Source organism: Parambassis ranga, chromosome 18 (genome assembly GCF_900634625.1).
Source record: "Parambassis ranga chromosome 18, fParRan2.1, whole genome shotgun sequence".
In the NCBI taxonomy this organism is placed as follows: domain Eukaryota; kingdom Metazoa; phylum Chordata; class Actinopteri; family Ambassidae; genus Parambassis; species Parambassis ranga.
The window spans coordinates 2,355,445-2,373,852 of record NC_041038.1 but is presented as its reverse complement, the minus strand read 5'-3'; the positions used below and the strand labels follow the sequence as shown (position 1 = coordinate 2,373,852).

At 42.3% G+C, this 18,408-nt stretch overlaps 1 protein-coding gene across 1 annotated transcript in view; it reads left to right on the top strand.

Moving 5' to 3' along the window:
- Nucleotides 1-18,408, top strand: part of efnb3b (ephrin-B3b) — a 65,497-nt gene that overhangs the window by 25,441 nt on the left and 21,648 nt on the right. The window contains exon 2 of the mRNA XM_028429474.1: nt 4,359-4,648. Within this exon, the coding sequence (XP_028285275.1) occupies nt 4,359-4,648 (290 nt within the window). The remainder of the gene's footprint in view (nt 1-4,358; nt 4,649-18,408) is intronic.

Genomic DNA, 18,408 nt, shown 5'->3' with positions numbered 1-18,408 from the left:
GAAATGAGCGTTATTAAACAGAAGCCATTTTGTAAATGTGTAACATTTGAAGGGTTTATAGGCTGGTATTGAAACAGTAGATGGGGAAGCAGGAGGTGTAAGAGGTTGGGGGGGGGTCAGGAAGAGTGACACTTGAGTCTTCTCAGCTCAGCTCGGGGGTCGCAGCGGGGCAACGCTTGGGTTGAGAAAATGATGTTTGTGCCCTTATAAAGCAGCTTCAGAAAAGAAAAGATTGGAAAGCTCGTCCCTCTCGCCCCCCCCCCCCCCCCTCTCTCTCTCTCTCGGTGTCACCTCTGGCCCCCTCCAACCTCCCACACCATGTTTCAAAGTGTGGCCAACATGAATGGCTCCATTGTTAACGGCTGAGAAAAAGGGGAAGGAGTGAGACGGAGTGAAGGGAGAGTGGACAGCAAAAGAGATGAGAGGATTTAAAGAAAACATACAGAGAGTGTGTCTCTCAGAGCGAAAATGTGGCCTAAAAGAAAAGGAGAGGGATGCTCAGGGCTCAGACTGAATGGAATGATTTATTTAAATGCGGTCACAGATGTACTCCATAAAGTTGTTTATAAGTTCACCTCACTTCACTCTTCCCCCTGTCTTCTCCGGAAGGCTTTTTACACAAACCCTCTGCTTTCTGACTGGACTTGAAGGCAGATTTAACACATCCAGGTTTAGAAATAAACCCAGCTTAAGCAGTCAAGGTGTGTTGCAGTGAAGGCCTCACACAGAGGGGAGAGAAAGTGATGCATGCGTGCTTATTTTTTCCCTGCTTCGGCACATGATTAGATTGGGACAAGGTCTCCATACCCTATCCTGTTTGCAGTGAACACAAACGCTATCATTCACTCACACACACCGGGTTAACCTGGGTTAACTTGTCCAATCTGACACACAGAACATGGAGCCTATCAGAAAATTGAGTTCAATGGCAGGAATGTGCAGGAATTCACTCCATATCTTACTGTTTTTTTCCCCTCTTGTACCTTTTTGTCCTTGTGTTTCTACATTTCTTTGTTGTTGCTTCATACCTTCCCCAACATGTTCTGTGTTTTTCCAGCCTCCCTTCCTCCCTTCACTGATTTCTCCTTTTCTTCTTGTCTTTCTCTTCAAGCACTGCACCTGCCCAGTGGCATTTTACCTCTCAAACCATCTCCACTCTGTGTGTGTGTGTGTGTGTGTGTGTGTGTGTGTGTGCACTGCCATTCTGCAATGCAGCTTAGCTCTGACTCAGGGTACCATCAGATACCACTCACAGAATGCGTCATGCAGGATGCTAAAGGTGCTTGTTTTTATAAAAAGTGTGTTTCTCTGTGTGTGATAGCATTCATGTGCTTGGATGTGGGTGGATGCTCGGGCAAGCCTTTTGTGTTTAGCAGAGGGGCATTTATATTGGCCTGTGTGTGTGGAATAGATTTTGCTGGTTTCTGGATAAGCCTCAGGAACCACCACCATGTTTACAGTTCATGCATGTGCTTACCAGTCTGAAGCCAACAGGAAGGTGATATATATATATGTATGTGTGTGTGTGTGTGTGTTTGTGTGTCTATGTGCTGAGTGAAGCTGAGTGCCTGCCTCTTCACTCTAAGTATTGCCTGATAACCCTGAGTGACCCGGGTAATGAGAAGTGGAACAGTGGCTTCCCAGCAGGCCTCTGGGCCTGCCTCAGCTAAAGCTCCTCCGACATTCTGTCTGCATTCTCAGGTTCCCCTCCAGTGTGCGCCGCCAGCCAAACACGGCAACAGATAAAGCTCACGTCTCAATTTATTGCTGCCGTAATGCTCCTGGCTTGCAGTGCTGACAGGTAAATGTAGATTATGCTAGCTTGTATAAAGAAACAGGTACTACAAAGGAGACAATGACTTGCTCTGGGTAGTGTTCTTATAGTGTTGCTTTTAGTTTGTTGTCTAACTGCTGAAATACAAACTAGGACATATATTATTTAAGAAAACACATTCAGGCAAAAGTGTGAATGATAAAAATTGACTTTACTTAGCTTACTGGCTAGTATCACCATTTTAGCCAACATTGGCTTTCAGTTCTAGCTGTACACTTTTAAACAGCTAATGCGCTAGCATTTAAGCCATGCTAACAGTTTGAATGACGAAAGGATGAAAACAAGTGACGTTAACTTCTAGCTGTAGCTAATGTTAACATGTTAAAATGCTGAACAAAGATGGTGAAATAATGGCTGAACATTAACACATTATAATTAACTGTGTCTGGCTCTAAGTTGTGTCATGGATATAATTTTGGTTAGCATGTCAGCACATGGATGTTAACATTGCTCAATGTGCCACTGTACAAGTAGGTTATGGCCTCGGAGGGTCAGCAATATTGCTGTTTCAAGTTTCCCTTGGGAGGAATATACCCATTGCTTGCCTTTAAAACAGAGCAAAAAAGACATTTTTGTGTCTTTCTTTGCATTTTTAATGGCAGTCTTTACATTTTAGTTTTCAGCTTGTGAAAAAAAGGTGTAGAGGAAAATAACAAGCCACCAAGGCCATTTTTACAAATATATATAATCCCACAATATGCTTCACTATTTTTGGTTTACTGGTTAAAAAGCTATCATTCATCATTAACTGGCATAAACGCTGTAACTGTCATTGATTTAGGCAACATTGAAAGGTGAACATTTTTAATGTAAGAAATGATGTGTCACTTGTTGCTTATGTGAGAGTAGTTGGATTTATTTGGTCTTTTTTGACAGTGCAGTTATGTAACATTGTTCTTTGTCTCTGTGTGCTTTGTGATCTTGCATTGTTTATTTTTAATACTCAAACGGTTGTCTGACAGCAGAACAGAGAGAATAATTAAACAGGTTTTAGTGCCGCGGCTCCCAAGTGTTCGTGTGGATTTGCTGGAAACAGAAACAGCATCTGAGTCAGAGGTAACAGAAAATGGGCTCCCTAACGTTAACAGGCATTTGCTTCCTCCCACTTCCACATCAAAGTGTCACTTAAGATTCTGTGAGAACAGAGGGGGGAAAAAATCCAGTAAATCTCCTCCTCCATTTTTACTGCTACTGTATAAACATTTTCCCTCTTAGTAGCGAGTTTTATTTTAACCTGAGATAAAGTCACAACGTTCTCTCTCTGCATGCTAACAAGGTGCTCATCAACAAGCCTAGGGTGCTAATTCATGATATTTGGCCTTATCAGCAAGAGATGGCTTTGTGCAGTGAGGGAGGATATGACCGAGTCTGATTCATTTGTTGAGTTTATGCCCTGTGACCGCTGGCAAGTGGGCACAGTGAGCCCGTCAGCCCTTATTGTGCATCAACAGCTTCATGTAGCAGCATTTATTTAAATGCTAACTCTCATTTCTGTGGAAAGCTACCTAGCACAGGAATGCTATAGGCTGCAACTTTTCCATATGACAGGTGCCAGGCTGCAAACAAACAAACAGTGCAGATCTGACTGACATCAATACAGCTAATTAGCAAACTAATTAACTGTACGTACCTGAGATTTGGCATTGGCAGCGTTCTCCTGCTGATCTGAGGAGATAGTAGCCCGCCTGCTTCTCCCTCTATGGACACGCTTCACTTCTCACTTCCGAACTAAGAAAAAAACTGAGCTCAGTGGGAGAAAAAAGTAACAGTATTTTAATTTATCATGCACACATTTAGATATGTCCATATCCCATGCACATGTGCTTGTTTTGTGTCTAAAAACCAGTATTAGGCATATATTTTCCCTTAGGCTGTTATATTTTCTTGTCAAATGACACATCGTCATCTGCTGGCTTTCTGAATCACTCAAAATGATGCACTTATACGCTTTGCATATGACCAAACAACAGATGAAATGTAGCCTTTCAGGCGAACTCATTTCAATTTTTGTTCTGTTCCTGTCAAGTAAATGAATTTAAAGTACTAAACATTGGACCCAGAGGAATATGAGTTGGCCCACGTCAAGATCAGATTTACTACCTAGGTTTGCCAAACAAAGATGGCTCCCACATTGCACTGCTTTAATTGTTCTGTCGAGCTATGTTCAGGCAAGATATTTTCCATTCTTTAGACATTTAGACATTAGACATTTATTCTGTGGACAGTTTTCATCAAATGCTGCATAGATTTTGCTTCTTTTTCCGTGCCATCTCATGGGGTCAGCAGGAAAGTGTGTGAGTCAGCTTGGTAAAAATGTATTTGTGCAGTTGACTGCACAGCAGCGTAAAGACACCTGTTCCCTGTGAAGAAGAAAAAAATCAGAAAGTAGGAGAATGAGAGAGCTAAAGGACCCATCTGCTGCCCATTCAGAGGCAAGGACAGGTGGCTCTGAACGGCTTTCTGAAGACTTTAATTAATGGTTCTGTCTTTCTCTCTCCCCTTTTTTCCCCTTCTCTTTTACCAGATTTAGGGACGACAAGGGCTACGTTCTGTACCCTCAGATCGGGGACCGGCTGGACCTCATCTGCCCTCCACTGGACACTGCCAGGTCCACGCCAGAGTACGAGTTCTACAAGCTCTACCTCGTGTCATCGCGGGAACAGGCGGACCGCTGTGAGGTGACGGGACAGCCCAACATCGTGCTCACCTGCGACGAGCCCACCCGCGAACGTCGCTTCACCATTAAGTTCCAAGAGTTCTCGCCCAATCTCTGGGGCCACGAGTTCAAGAGCATGCACGACTACTACATCATTGGTGAGTCAAGTAAACACTGGAGATTAGGGAACGGAGACTGTGTGTTTATGGGCGTGTGTGTGTTTAGCCTCATTGCCGAGAGTGGGTGGTGATGTGGGGGGTTGTTATGATTGCAAGGCTGATTTCTGATTGTGCCTGAGTGTGTTTGTTTATTTCGGTGATGATGCTGTTGATTGGGCGGGTGTGTTTAGAGTAAGTAGGTTTGGGAATTGTGTGTGATCCAGCCCACAGGCTGACAAAGTCCAGGACATACACTGTAAAAAATGACCAGGATATTTTTCTTTTTCTTTTACATTTTTATTAATTTTTTTAACGTTAAGTCTTGCAGCAACTGCAGATTAAACTTAAATTACTTTAGAACTACATGTGACATCTGAAGGAGAAAATGTTATCATTTTTTGCAGTGTTTTCCACATGTGTTGGATTTTGTGTTATAGTGAAGTATGCTTTCTACGAGTGCGTGTTTGATTGTCGCTGCTTGTGTCTTTGTCCTGCTTGGCTGCTGCGCTGGCCCCGGGGCTGTTTATTGTTACTGCCAGCCTAGCAGTGACCGCAAATGGTGAAGAGCAGTTTGTTTTGGTTTATTCAAAAGGTTTGTTTGGGCTGTGTTAAAACCTCATGAGGTCATCAAGGCACACTAGGCGAAGCGTTCGTATCGGACTGAACAATCTTCAAGTAAAGGTCGCGTCAACCGAAACCTGTGGGTTGTTTTTAAATACAGAGCCAGGAACATTCACAAATGAAGCATTACACACACACACACAGTCCCACACGCCCACAAGTTTCCAATACAAACACAAGCACTGTAAAAACACCTCAGGAGTGAGAGAGGGAGCAGGATAGACAAAGAGAGAGACCCTGTTTGTTTCCCAAAGCTCTCCTCCCACGCACCTGCAAGCTCTATTCACTCAGGTGTGCAAATGATCTTTTCGTTTTTTTTTCATCTGCTGGTAGGAAAAAAAATAAAATAAAACAAGTCAGGAGAAGCATGAAGAGGAGGAGGAGGAAGCCGGGACAGAGATGAAGAGACAGAAAGAGTGGGAAAGAGACAAAGAGAATATAAGATCTCTGTGAAGTCCCTTCTTTGTGTGCTATATTTGTTCACCAGTTTCAGGTGCTCTTATTTTTTCACCATCGGTCTTCATACCTGGTGTGTTTGTGAAGAGAGAGGCGAGGCACTGGGCATATCAATATCAGCTTACCAGTATTTCTCTCAGATTAGATAAGAGCAGGTGAGATAGCAGCAGTGCAGTAAGCTACTATGTACAGTATGTGTATGTAGCCAGTGATACAGGAATTTGGGCTTGATAAGTGAGGTAAATTAATGAAATCTGATACCTGCTGATACCTGATTCGATGACAGATGTTTAACAACCCAGGTGCCCAGGATTGATGTATCAAATATTATTGTGCTTTGAATTCATCTCATGGTGCATAAACTGATACTATTGTTCACTGGTACATGTAGGGTTAACCTCCTTTCCAGATAGCTGTGGATTTAATTGTTGGTATACTTTAAAAGTCTGCCCAGAGTCTGCACGCCATACAAGCACACTGTAGCCTTGGTCTACAAGATTGTTAAGCCAAAGTTCACAGTCACTTTCTTCTTCTCCGGGAAGTTTCCCTTTAAATATTTGGTTGTTTTAATGGTCCTTTAATGACGAATTGTGCAGAGGCTGTTCTGGTTTTTTTAGTACACGCACAACTGGTGCCCTTACGGGAAGTCCATGCAGACTTACTACACCCTCTGGTGACACAGGCTGTTGCCGCTTTGCGGAGTACACCCAAGTTAGTCTCAGGGGAACAAGCAGGATATCAGACAAAGTTGGCCCATTTCACATGCATCTATGCCCGGAGAGTTCACATTGAAATAGGAGTGTTAACTTTCAAAGACTCCAAACAGAAACCAGAAAGTTTCCAGTGCCAAAATATTGTCCCTTGCCAACAGATTCCTCCTATTAATATCCAGGGATTTGTTCAAAGGGATCAACTTAATGTGTAACACTTGTGAAACATTTTGTAAGGCCTATAAGTGTTGTGTTCCTACTAGCTCTATTTAGCTCCCTCTTCGTCTCTGCTGCTACCTGACAACCAGGTGTCCAGAGATAGAAACACCTTTATCTCCACACGCAGACCAGACTGATCGATTGACAGCTCCAGCCCGATCGATGACGGCTGTAACACAAGGTCACACACGCTCACTCACTCACTCAGTTTTTACTCACACATTTAAAAAGAGGGAGGTGAGGGGACCTGGGAGTAGCTGATCATTGAGAGCTTTTGGTACTGATAACTTATTGATAGCAGAACGCTTGTGTAGAGTAAGCAACGTGCCTTTGATCATGTGTCTTTAATGAAGAATTGTATCGAGCCTCTCACCAGAGATTCTGTGTACTTAATGAGCCTGTGAGATAATTAATAACTGTTAATCCTACTGCTAATTTAGAGCCACATATCTGCTGTAGCTTGCGTGAGCAAACTGGCCCTGTAGGGAGGAAACTGCACACACTGAACACCCTGTGGATTGTGGTTTGTCCCCGAGTTTAGCTGGTGTAAATGTATGTTTGTGCATGGGTGTAAAAGCACCAATGTATGCAGAAGCCTCAGGGGAATCTTGTTTTAATTAATCTATGGCATGGTGTGATTTAATTTCCACACCACAGACCAGGCACACATGTATGTATGGTTGGCTGGTGGAACAGCAGGAGGAGGAAGGCAGTGGAGGTTAATTTCAAAGTTAATCCCATTACAGATTACCTGTAACTTGCTTAAAGCCCACCAGGTGATTGGCTCCATATGCAGAATAGTAAACACAGTAAATCACAGTGAGACATTCATGTGATGATCATGTAGAATTATTTTAAGAAAGAATCATGTTTGCATATTTAGAAAATCTGTCAAGTAGTCCAAAATATTAGTCTTCTCTCTGTTTTTGTAGTCTGTAATGTATTACAGATGCCACTGTTTTGTATTCAGATTACTTGAATCCCATTAAATGTAATTCTCTACTTCCGTATCCCGGGGAGAGGAGAGAAAGAGCAGGAAAATTGATTAGTTATACTTATTGATTGATGTTTTCATTCATAACATGAGGTCAGAGTTCATGTAAACCCATTTCTCTGTCACACTCTTGCCTCTTCTGTTTTGTCTGAGTGCCTCTCACAGCTTCTCCTCCCTTTAGTTTCACCCTTCAAATCCTGCTGCACTCACACAGACAGGCTCAATTCATCAACCCAAAAACTGCAGATCAAGCCTTTCATTGCTTTTAATGAATGCTTTGAAATCAGATGGCAAGGCCTTTATACACTCACACACACACAAGCACATGCACGTTAGAGTGTGGTCTTGATGACGTGACTCCTTAATGAGAATTTCAGGAGAAAACCATCCCCACGTATTTTATGGGGTTTGAACTGATCTTGGTTAAAGGCTCAGTTCACCAAAATTATTAGTATACCTCCTAGTGAAACCATACATGTGGATTGTTTTATTTTTCATTTCCACAGGTTTGGAATTTTCTCTTGGGATTGAACAAAACATTTTGGTTAATCCAAAAACCTTACAGTGATGACATCATGTAGTATACTGAGGATTATCCAGGTTTTTTTTTTAATTTTAGGGAATGCACGCAGCTTTTCAGAGATTAATATGTGTTTACAAAAAAAGATGTTGTTATATTAAAATCTCTGAGCTCAAAAAAAGTTGAAGGTCCTTTTTCAGAGGTTTGTTTTTCTTTGATTTACCAGCATGCAAATGATCAAATAAACAGGCAGCACAATAATCTTGATGCCGATGACTAATGATGCCAATATATGCTATTAAACAGAAGCATAAGCTAGAAGCTAGGCTGAAAGCAAATAATAGCCATTTGGTTCACCTTTTAATAGAGCTAGCAGGTTAGCATGCAAACTTAAGTAGGGTTGTACCCTTGCTGTAAATTCCTCTCATAAATATATTTAGCTAATATTGCAAACACTGCTAATCTTGTAACAAAACATGTTAAAACAACATTTTGAATATAAGGCAGTCAACACAGTGATAAAAGTGAAAATGAAAACAGTCTGAGTCACAACAAGATCAGGGGAGAATGTAGAGAAAGAGTTACTGCACATGTTCAAGAATGAAAAGATCAAAGAAAGACTCCAAAAGTAAGGGAAAAGACAGAAGAAGACAAACACAGGTTTGTTGTTATGTACATAGCTGATTTGAATGGAATGTGAGTGCCCATTGAGGCACAGCCGGAGCGTCTCATCTGCAGGGTGACACTGAAACGTTGCGGTCACTTTCAATCAAAGCTGCTGCTGTCAAGGGAATGGGACACACACACGTTTAAATACACACCAACTTCCAGTGAATGATTGCCTGCTCACAGTCAACATACACATGACCTCATATGTGAGTGGTCTCTTTCTCTCTCTCTCTCTCTCTCTCTCTCTCTCTCTCTCTCTCTCACACACACACACACACACACACACACACACACACACACACACACGTCGGCAATCTTCCTTGGTGCTCCCACTAACATATGCATGCTCACATCACTATTAACAGGGGTCTTCTCATAAATAAATGCGCTCACACACACACTGGCAAACAAGCAGGCTTGTGGTTGTAAACACACGAAAAATGTTCTTGAAATAGCTCACACACACAAACAGACACATATGTGCACATACACACAAAGTTTGGTTATATCTGTAGTGGTGAACAGGTCAGTTGCTATGGGACTGCAGTGTTGTTGTTGAGACAGATGGCTGTGCGTGTGTATGTGTGCGCACACCTTGGGGCAGATATAAGTAATTTGTTCATTGTGCACGGGCTAGCAGGTCCATGTATAGATATGTAGCATAGAGATGAAGGTGCTTTTCTGTGTTTGCGTGCGTGCATGAATGACTCCCAGTGGTGTGTTTACGGAGCAGGGCCCCAAGGGCTTTGCGGAGAGCCCAATGCTTGCAGTCGCACAATGGCAGAGATAAACAACCACACCCCACCAATATGAATAATAGAAGAGCTGACTAGAGCCTGCAAACCCAGAAAAATGTGAGTGTTTGCATGTGTGTGTCTGGGTAAGTTTGTGATTCTTGTGGGAAGTTTAATGGTGTGTTGTTCCATGTGTGTGTTTATATGGTACTTGCATGGCATTATTTTCCCTCTTTTTGACTTTTCTTTCAGTATTTCAGTTTTACACTGTATCTATCTATCCACTATCTGTTTTCCCTTCTGCTACTATTAGTGTGGAACCTTTCCAGCCTTTAACGGCCAGTTTTGGATGGTGTTTCTGTGTGCAACTTGGGACAGGGTGGGGCTCTGTGTGTGTGGTCTAATTGTTGGACAGCACAGGGCAGTGGTAGCGCGTGCAGACAGCAATGTCGAAGTGTTCAATAATGCAGAGGTACTCACTGGTTTATTTATCAGGGTTAAGCTGAAATAAATGACACAGCATCCAGACGGGGGAGAGGGGGGAAAAAAGAAAGACGTAAAAAAAAGGGAAACTGAGGAAGACAGAAGGACAGATAAAGAGAAGGAAAGATGGGGAGCAACAACAAAATGGAGAGTGAAATGGGGAGGACAAGAGGAAGCGTACAGAAACACTGCATTGCAGCCTAAATGAGCTGCACCTCTTTGCCACTCTACGCTACTTCATGATTCCCCATGTGCATACATGCATGGCTGTGTGAGTGTGTGTATGTGAATGTGCACCGCACAACTTTGTTTGTGACTGCAGTAAGAAGAGCAAAAGTGGGAAAGAAGGAGGGATGGAAAGCAGCTGGGTGGAAGAGGTGGGGAATCCAGGGACTCAGAGAAATCTATATCTGTTGAATATTTGATCAAGTTTAAGCCCTCTGATTTGAGCCTCCTGCCAGGCTCTAAAGCAACCACACACTCACAGGGGAGGGATGAGGAAGAGAAGAATGAAACAAGCTGACCACAGTGAGGGATTTCAGGCTAAGGAACACTGAAGGGAAAATGCTTGCATAGCAGTTTATCTCCTATCTTTACTTCTGTCAGATAAAACTTTTATTATATTTTTGGGCAGGTGCTATTCATACCCAGGTGTCAGTAGCTGACAATATTTACACACAAGCTGCAACATCCAGTGTGGCTATTTGCACCCAGTTGTAATGCATAGCAGGGGGTTAACAAGGCTGTTTGCACCCCAGAGAAGACAGTTCCCACTTAGGTGAATATAGTTATATAGTAGCTATTCAGTGACTGTAATACATACATTTATTACATTAGGCAGATTCTGGTGGAAATATAATATGCGGTTAATATTGTGAAAGCATTCATTCATAACTAGATAATGCTGTTTGCACACAGCTGAAAACCTTTCTAAGATATAAAAGGATCTACTTTCACCCCAGTCATGGTCTTTCTAAAGCTATGGTGCCTAAACCCATCTATGTCTCAGTACTGAGGAACTGATAACTTAACAGAGGCACAAACATTACGAAAATGAATCACAATACCAGCTGTTTAGAAAGACAATATTTTCAGTGCAAATTAAAAACAGAAACCTGCAGACAAAACCTTTCCCATCCTGACCACCCTCAATAAAATTGTGTTATACATTTTTTAACTTAAGCGTGTTTATGCTTTCACATCTGTTGTGACCCTCAGGGGGACATGCCTGCAGTTCACTCCAAGTCAGCCCCTGACAACTATTTTGAGGTGGACCTGAGACTGCTTTTCTAGCCGGCAACACATTTTTCACACTCCACTAAACACATCGAATTCTTGGGGTGAGCTGCCTCAGTTAAACTCTCATGTGTGAAAATAGCCTCAAATAAAGTGCAAAAGTGGAAAATGAAATAGAATAGGCCAGCAGGGGTTTGATGCAACGGATCCAACTAATTTCCCCTCCAGAGATAATGTTTATCTGCATCTCTCAACGGATGAGAGGAAGTGGGTAGTAGAAAAGATGACTCATTTTAAAATAATAGTATAGTCAACTCAAGTGATTTAGATGATTATGTCCGATATCCCCCTGAGGCTATCTGCATGTGTCTTCATTATACGCATGAGAATATGTATACGTACTTCAATACAATATGCAGATCACAGCAAAAACCCACTGTAAACAGGCAGCAGATGCCGACACCTACACTGGAGGTACAAAGAGGGCAAAGGCATTTCTGGTAAAAGATAATAGAGAGGAGGGAGGGGAATGAGCTGATGTGAAGTGACACAGGGAGAGAGCGAGCAATATTTGGGCAAGAAAAAAAGAAGCGAGAGAGAAGAGAGAAAGGGGAGGAAAAAGATGAAAAAAAGATGTGTGCTCAGTGTGAGTAAGAGAAAGTGACAGATCGCCTGGCCGATTTAGGTCAGCAATCAGAGCTGCGCTACTGTCTGCGAGATTGGCTGTGTGTGTGTGTTTGTGATGTTGGTTCAGAGCTTATGTGTGTGTGGACATTGGTGCATTTGTGGGTGTTTGCGTGTGATTGTGCAGAGCACTGATTGTGTAGTTTGGGAGAGTTTGTGTGGTGGGGTAGAGGGGTTGATTGCGTGAGTGAGTGTGAATACGTCTCTCCTGTTAAAGGTCAGACAAGAAGAATCCCCCCCTAATTGGATTGGGCCTGGTTAGCTTTGTATGATTCATTTAACCTTCCTTCACTGTCTGTCTGTCTCACACATACACAAATACACAAACACACACACAAACTTTTCTCCTTCCCTGTCACAGCTTGACAAACAATGGCATCATTGTGCTGCTGCCTTCTGTTGAGGAACCTTTCGCACAAGGATGTGTTTCCCGGCAATCAGGGTGGGGGGTTTAAAACAAGCGTACCTCTTGGCTGACCTCTGCCATCAGTAGAACGTATTACCCTGCTAATATAGCCTTGATTTAGTGCCCAGGTTCATGTAAACATGACCCCTGATCACCATAATGAACGTGTTCACACAGACAGATGTGTAGCCCCACACACAGACACGCAGACATAGTGTGTGTGTTTGCTTACAGGCACTGATGAATGTTATGCTGAAATTTCCTCAGCAACCCATATGTCCTCCTATTTATTTTAAGGAATGTTTCACCATTTTTGAATGCAGTACTATATCTTGCTTTGAACAGACTTTAGTCTCAATCTCTTTTATTCCTTAAAAAGAACACAACACTGGTGTTTTTGGATTTGGTGTTTGCCTTTGGATTGGTGAGTGAGAGAGATTATGGTGTTCTTGCAGTTGATTTGACCCAGCAGATGCTCAGTACAAGAAAAGGGAGAGGAAGAGGAGGAGCACGAGAGGGACAGTGAGAGAGAGAGAGAGAGCGAGTGAATTATAGTGGAAAAGGACAAGCTGGAGTAATTTGAGCATGCAGAAGAAGAGAGAGAAGAATTAAGATGCAGGGAAAGGGTCGGCTGTGGACGGGTTTAATGAAAAAAGGATTTTTATGTGCTATAAGGAGACAGTAGAGGAAGACAGTGTTGACACTCAGCCGAGCAAGAGGGCCACAAGGACAAACAATCAGCTGCAAATCCTTTTTAACCACCATTTAAGCAGCCCTAATTACCCCAAAAAAACTCCACAAAGAACATCATTATCACTCTGGGCTCGTGCACGTGTGTGTTGTGTGCAGGCGTGCACGTGTACTCCTCTTGTTTATTGAAGGGAGATTCATTAGCGGACTGGCTGTTTACTTGTTCTCAACTAATCGGCATTGTTGTTCAGATACTTTGGGTGCATTTCATAAATACAACAAGGCATTTTCGGTACATTTTTTTTTATTGTGCCTCTTACTTTCAGTACCCAAATCATTTACCTCTCTCACACCCTCCACTCTCCTTAGTTAGAGAGATCTCTATCCGTCTCTCTTTCTCACTGTCTCTGCTTCTCAGCTTTTATTTTTTTAATTTGTGGGTCAATTGAAGCCAAAAAACCTTAATCTGATGCACGTTGTCCGCTCTGGTTGAGCCAAGGGTTTGATAATTGCGTAGAATGCACTGGCACTGGAACTAATGGCCCTGATGTTGTGTGATGTGTTTGTGTTGCGGGTTCAGACAGGGCGAGGCTCAATGGTCACAACTCAGCAGCAGGGTTTGGCGTCTTGAATGTCATAGCACTATGAATCAAGTGATACAGCAGAGACTTTCAGATGAAGACGACTTCAAGTAGTCCCTGTAGTTCTAATATTAATCCTCTCTGTTCCCTCTGGGGGGGCTTATCGTCCATATTAGTACCACACATCTGCTGCTGCAGTATGCGCTGATTATATATTGATGAGGGAGTGGGGGGGTTGGATAATTGAATACCCTCATCGTAGATGAAGGGAGTGCTCAGTCTCGTTTCTCCAGTCTATCTCAAGTGGGTGGGGGTAGGTGGAACTAGTTTCCCACTTCTGTGTGTGTTTATATGTGTGCGTGTTTGTGTGTATTACCCTTTTGTCCGCCGGTACCCACCCCTGGCTCCTGCTTTAGATCCAGGCCCCAACCACGGCTCCAGCCCTACTAACCACTGGTTTAATATATGCAATTAAGAAGCTAATTAGAGTAATTAATTCAGCCAGGGCCAAGGCCCAGCCTGGCCCCTATTCACAGCTTTGGAACTGCCATAATCCTCCTCCCTCTACACACACACACACACACTAACCACACAAAGAATAACACACACTCAGACACGGCTATGCCCTCATTATGAGCAGGGTCTTTGTTGGATGTGTGTGTGTGGTGCCAGAGAAGTCGGGAGATGAAGAAAAGGGTGTAAATAAAGACAGAGAAAAAGTGAGGCAGTCAGTTCGGTATAATGAGTAAAAACAGTGAACTAATTCATTGGCACCTCCAGCCTTACTCAGTTGCTCTCTTGGTGGCGCTGCAAAAGAAGAGGGTCCTGTTGTTGCGTCCTACCTCATCTGTAGCAACAGTTTTGCTGCCACAGATTCCTGGGAGGAAAGACAAAGTTTAATGGCGAATGCCCGGCTTGCTTTATTGGCTTAACCTTTATTTATCCAGGTTTGTCCCTTTTGAAGATGTAAAGAACTGATTTTACAAGCTTGACCTTGCCAAGAAAGCACTATTACATTATTGCAGGTCCTTCTCAAATTATTTGAAGCTATAAATTTGAGTAAAGACCTGTTTTTTTCTTTTCTTTTATAATATAACAAGGCAAACAGGCAGTTTGTTAGTCTTTAGTGATTCATATGCACGCTGTAAACCTTTTGATAGCTCGCATTTGGCTCAGCTCTCACCATACAGAAAGAAGAGACTAAGTAATTCCAGGTTTGTTATTTTTGGAGCGTGATTAGGAAATGTGTGATGAATTGAAGATTAGAGCAGCGGGACAGATTTACAGCACTTGGAGAGAGCTGTTCTAAACGGATTACTAATAAAGTAATCGAAGAAGTTTTTGGCGACAGCGCTCGGGAAGAAAAAGGTCGCTCTACCCACAAATGTGACACCGAGTGACAAATTAGTCATAGTTTATTTAGGGTTCGCGTGTTGTATGAAATGCTAACACGATTCTGCCTGTTTGCTGGGATTTGTGCTAGCTTTTTTTCTTCCGTGTTCTCCTGTGTAGCTGATATTTTTAGCTAAGTACCCCTCATTAAAGACACTGACGTTGAAGTGCACTCTGTTTGCTCCCTGACTGCAGAGAGTACATCACACTTGTATCAATCCTTACACCACAAAAATCACTTCTTGTTATGTGAGGTTTTGTCAGTCAGCATGTGAGTGGAAAATATCTCCCATCTGCCATGTTTTGGCATGCTGTGGCAGCCTTTTTAAAACCAGGCCTTTAAAAGAGCTGCTAGCAGTCCTTGGAGGTAAGAGTAGTGGGCTTGTGATCCAGGGGGAGTTTGGTGTATGTGCTGTCAGCGCTGTGTGTGTGAATGGCACGTTTAAAATATGAATTAGCCTTTACTTTTTTTTTTCACTCTAGAACGTTTGACCCTGTTCAAATTTTCACTTAGCTGGGAAACTCTGCCTCTCTTGCTTTATACTCTACTGTCATTCTGCATGTCTGTCACTCTCTAGCTCTGTTTCTGCACTGCACACTTACTTACTTTTTTAGGTGCTCCTCCTTGTTGTTGCAGAGGTAACAGCATTTTTTATTGACAGATGTGCCTTTTTATAGGTTTCCAGATATATTATATTATGAGAAACCTGCCAATCAGAACACACATTTAAAACAGATTAATATGTATTTTTAATTTAAAAAAACTTGTAAGATGTGTTTAGCAGGTTGAATTGAGATAAAGTTATACTAGCATCTGTCCTGCTAAAGTGTGCTTGAGGACAGTACAAACTCTTCTGTCTAAACAAAAACACCCACTTAGACCCCCTAACATCTGGGTTTCATTGGCAATCAGAAAGGGTGCAGTCAGTATTCACTCCTGTATTAAATGTGTGTAGTAGTTACAAGTGTTTTGTTACATCAGGACATGTTCGTTTGAGTATCTATGGTCAAAACAGTACAGTATTTCCCTTAAGGGTACTATGATCAATCCTAGGACCTGTTTGTTTAAACTACAAGTCACACTGAGTGCATAACTTTCAGTATCATTTATTAGTTATGTTTAAATAAGCATGCATGCATTCTTTCTACAGTTGCTGCACAGGTCTGTTTTACTTGCGTACTGTTTTTTCAGAGCGTGAGAATGATGCCATCAAGCTAATGAAGCTCATTGAACTCGAAAGCTAAGGTGACAGCATTGACAGAAGGATATCTTTCAGCTGTCAGACCAAATACATTTCTCCTTAAACACACCTCAAGACAGCGCAGACAGAAATCTTGTAGCTCCTAATCAACACACACGTACAAGTTTTTCCAGTCCTGCATACACCAGACGTCTGCGGATGATTTTACTTAAGCAAACCAAAAGATTAGACAGTAAAACACACATTTGGGGGAGGAGATGCAGACAGCACACACACACACTCCCACGCATTTACTTCAAGACATACTCATGACGTGCAAATAAGATTATAGACGCAAACGGTAAACACACTTAAACTGAAGACAGACTGACACATGCAGAGTGCAAATACACCCACATTTTTAAAAAAAACAGACAAGCACTTGCATGAAAGTGCACACACACACATCCAGTACAATACAGACAGACTGCTGTACAGCTTAGAACACACTTAGCAGGCTGCTTTAATCACAAAGGAGCTAAACAAACAGAACTGTCATCAATCTCTTTCTCTCTCTCTGTTGCACACACACCGAAATACACACGTTCGATATACATGCACACACACACAAACAATATATAATTGCCCTATGCTTTCTGCTGTCCATCATATTCCCCTTCATATCTCACCCTTTTGCTTTCCACTTTCTCTCTCTACAATATCTCCCTCGAGCAGTATGCAGGCACAGATGTCAAGATGTATTATTTCAGCTGGCTGGCTCACATGTTTTGTGTGTGTGTTTCTTCTTCTTTCCTTTTTTGGAAACAAGAATAATGGCGGGAGGTTGCAAGGAAGAGGAAGGGGACTGTACTGGTAAAGACTGGTAAACATTTCTTATGTTTATTCCTGTGTTACAAAGACACACATTGATGTCAACTCTGGCACCACAGTCATGGTTCAAGGACATTTAAGGCAAGTGTACGCACACACACTGGCGCTTTGTATTGAATGTGTTGATCCATTAGAAGGACCTCAGTGCTGGTTTAGATTTTGTTATAGCAAGTCTTGGCTGATGCATTTAAACACTAAAACTGAGCCAGGTTGAAAGTGCTACTGTGTACGCTTGTGTGTGTGTGTATGTGTCTACATTGTATGACATAGCTGCTGGTTGGAAGAAGGAAACTTGAGGGAGGAAGAAAAGACTGTTTTCTTTGTCCCCAGTGTTTCTTTACCTGTGAACTGGGGCCTAGCTGAAATGGATGGCCCCTGTAGTGGAAAGAAATAATAATAGAAAAAGATGGAGTAATAGAAATGGAATCATGCCTTTTTTTATTAGAGAAAAGAGTAAAAGAGACTGAGAAAAAGTGGCGTAATACACTGTTGCAAGGGTTGCCCTGGTGGCCTGGTGGTTAATGTGCCATATCTTTCCCCTAAGGACCTGATGTCATCTCTCTCATCTCATTTCGAGTCATCTCTCTGCTGTCACTGTCTAATAAAGGCATAAGATGTCCCCAAATTGGCTATGATTTCTAAGTTTCTCCTTTTTTCCCCCTCAAGATGATGATGTGTTGTGGTTGCAGTTGTTTAGTAGGCAAATTCAGACTGGTGAAACTTTTTGCAAAATATCTGGAACCTTTGTAGGAGGTACCCCCTCTTGTGTTTGGCGCTTCCTCTAATTTCTAACAAGTCGTAATGTGATGGCACACCTACTAAACCTCCTGGCGGAGGGCGTCTCCTAGCCAACAGGCAGTTAATTGGGCGCTAACATTCAAAGCAGGTGATTGTCGTTACTACAGTCAATATTTGTCTCAGTCATACAGTTACTATGATATTGTATAGAACACACACCTAACAAACCAGTCCTGCAAAGTGATACGATCTCTACTCCTACAGAGGACAGTTGGCGTTTATCTTCAGTTTTCTGCATCAGTTAATCCAGATTCTAACACAGCATTGCTGAATACATGTTCTGTATTTTCCATTTCCAAGGAAGTGATGTTACTGTTAAATTTTTTAAATCCAATCTCCAGTGCCATGAGCTCCTGTGATCACAAAACCCTCTACACGTACTTTGCATTGCTGGCAGAACCAAAACTACCCATGTGATGGTTGGAAAATATGTTTGATATAATTTAAACGGATCCTTTACAAACTTCAAAGACACAGCAAAGCAACTTGGTGTGC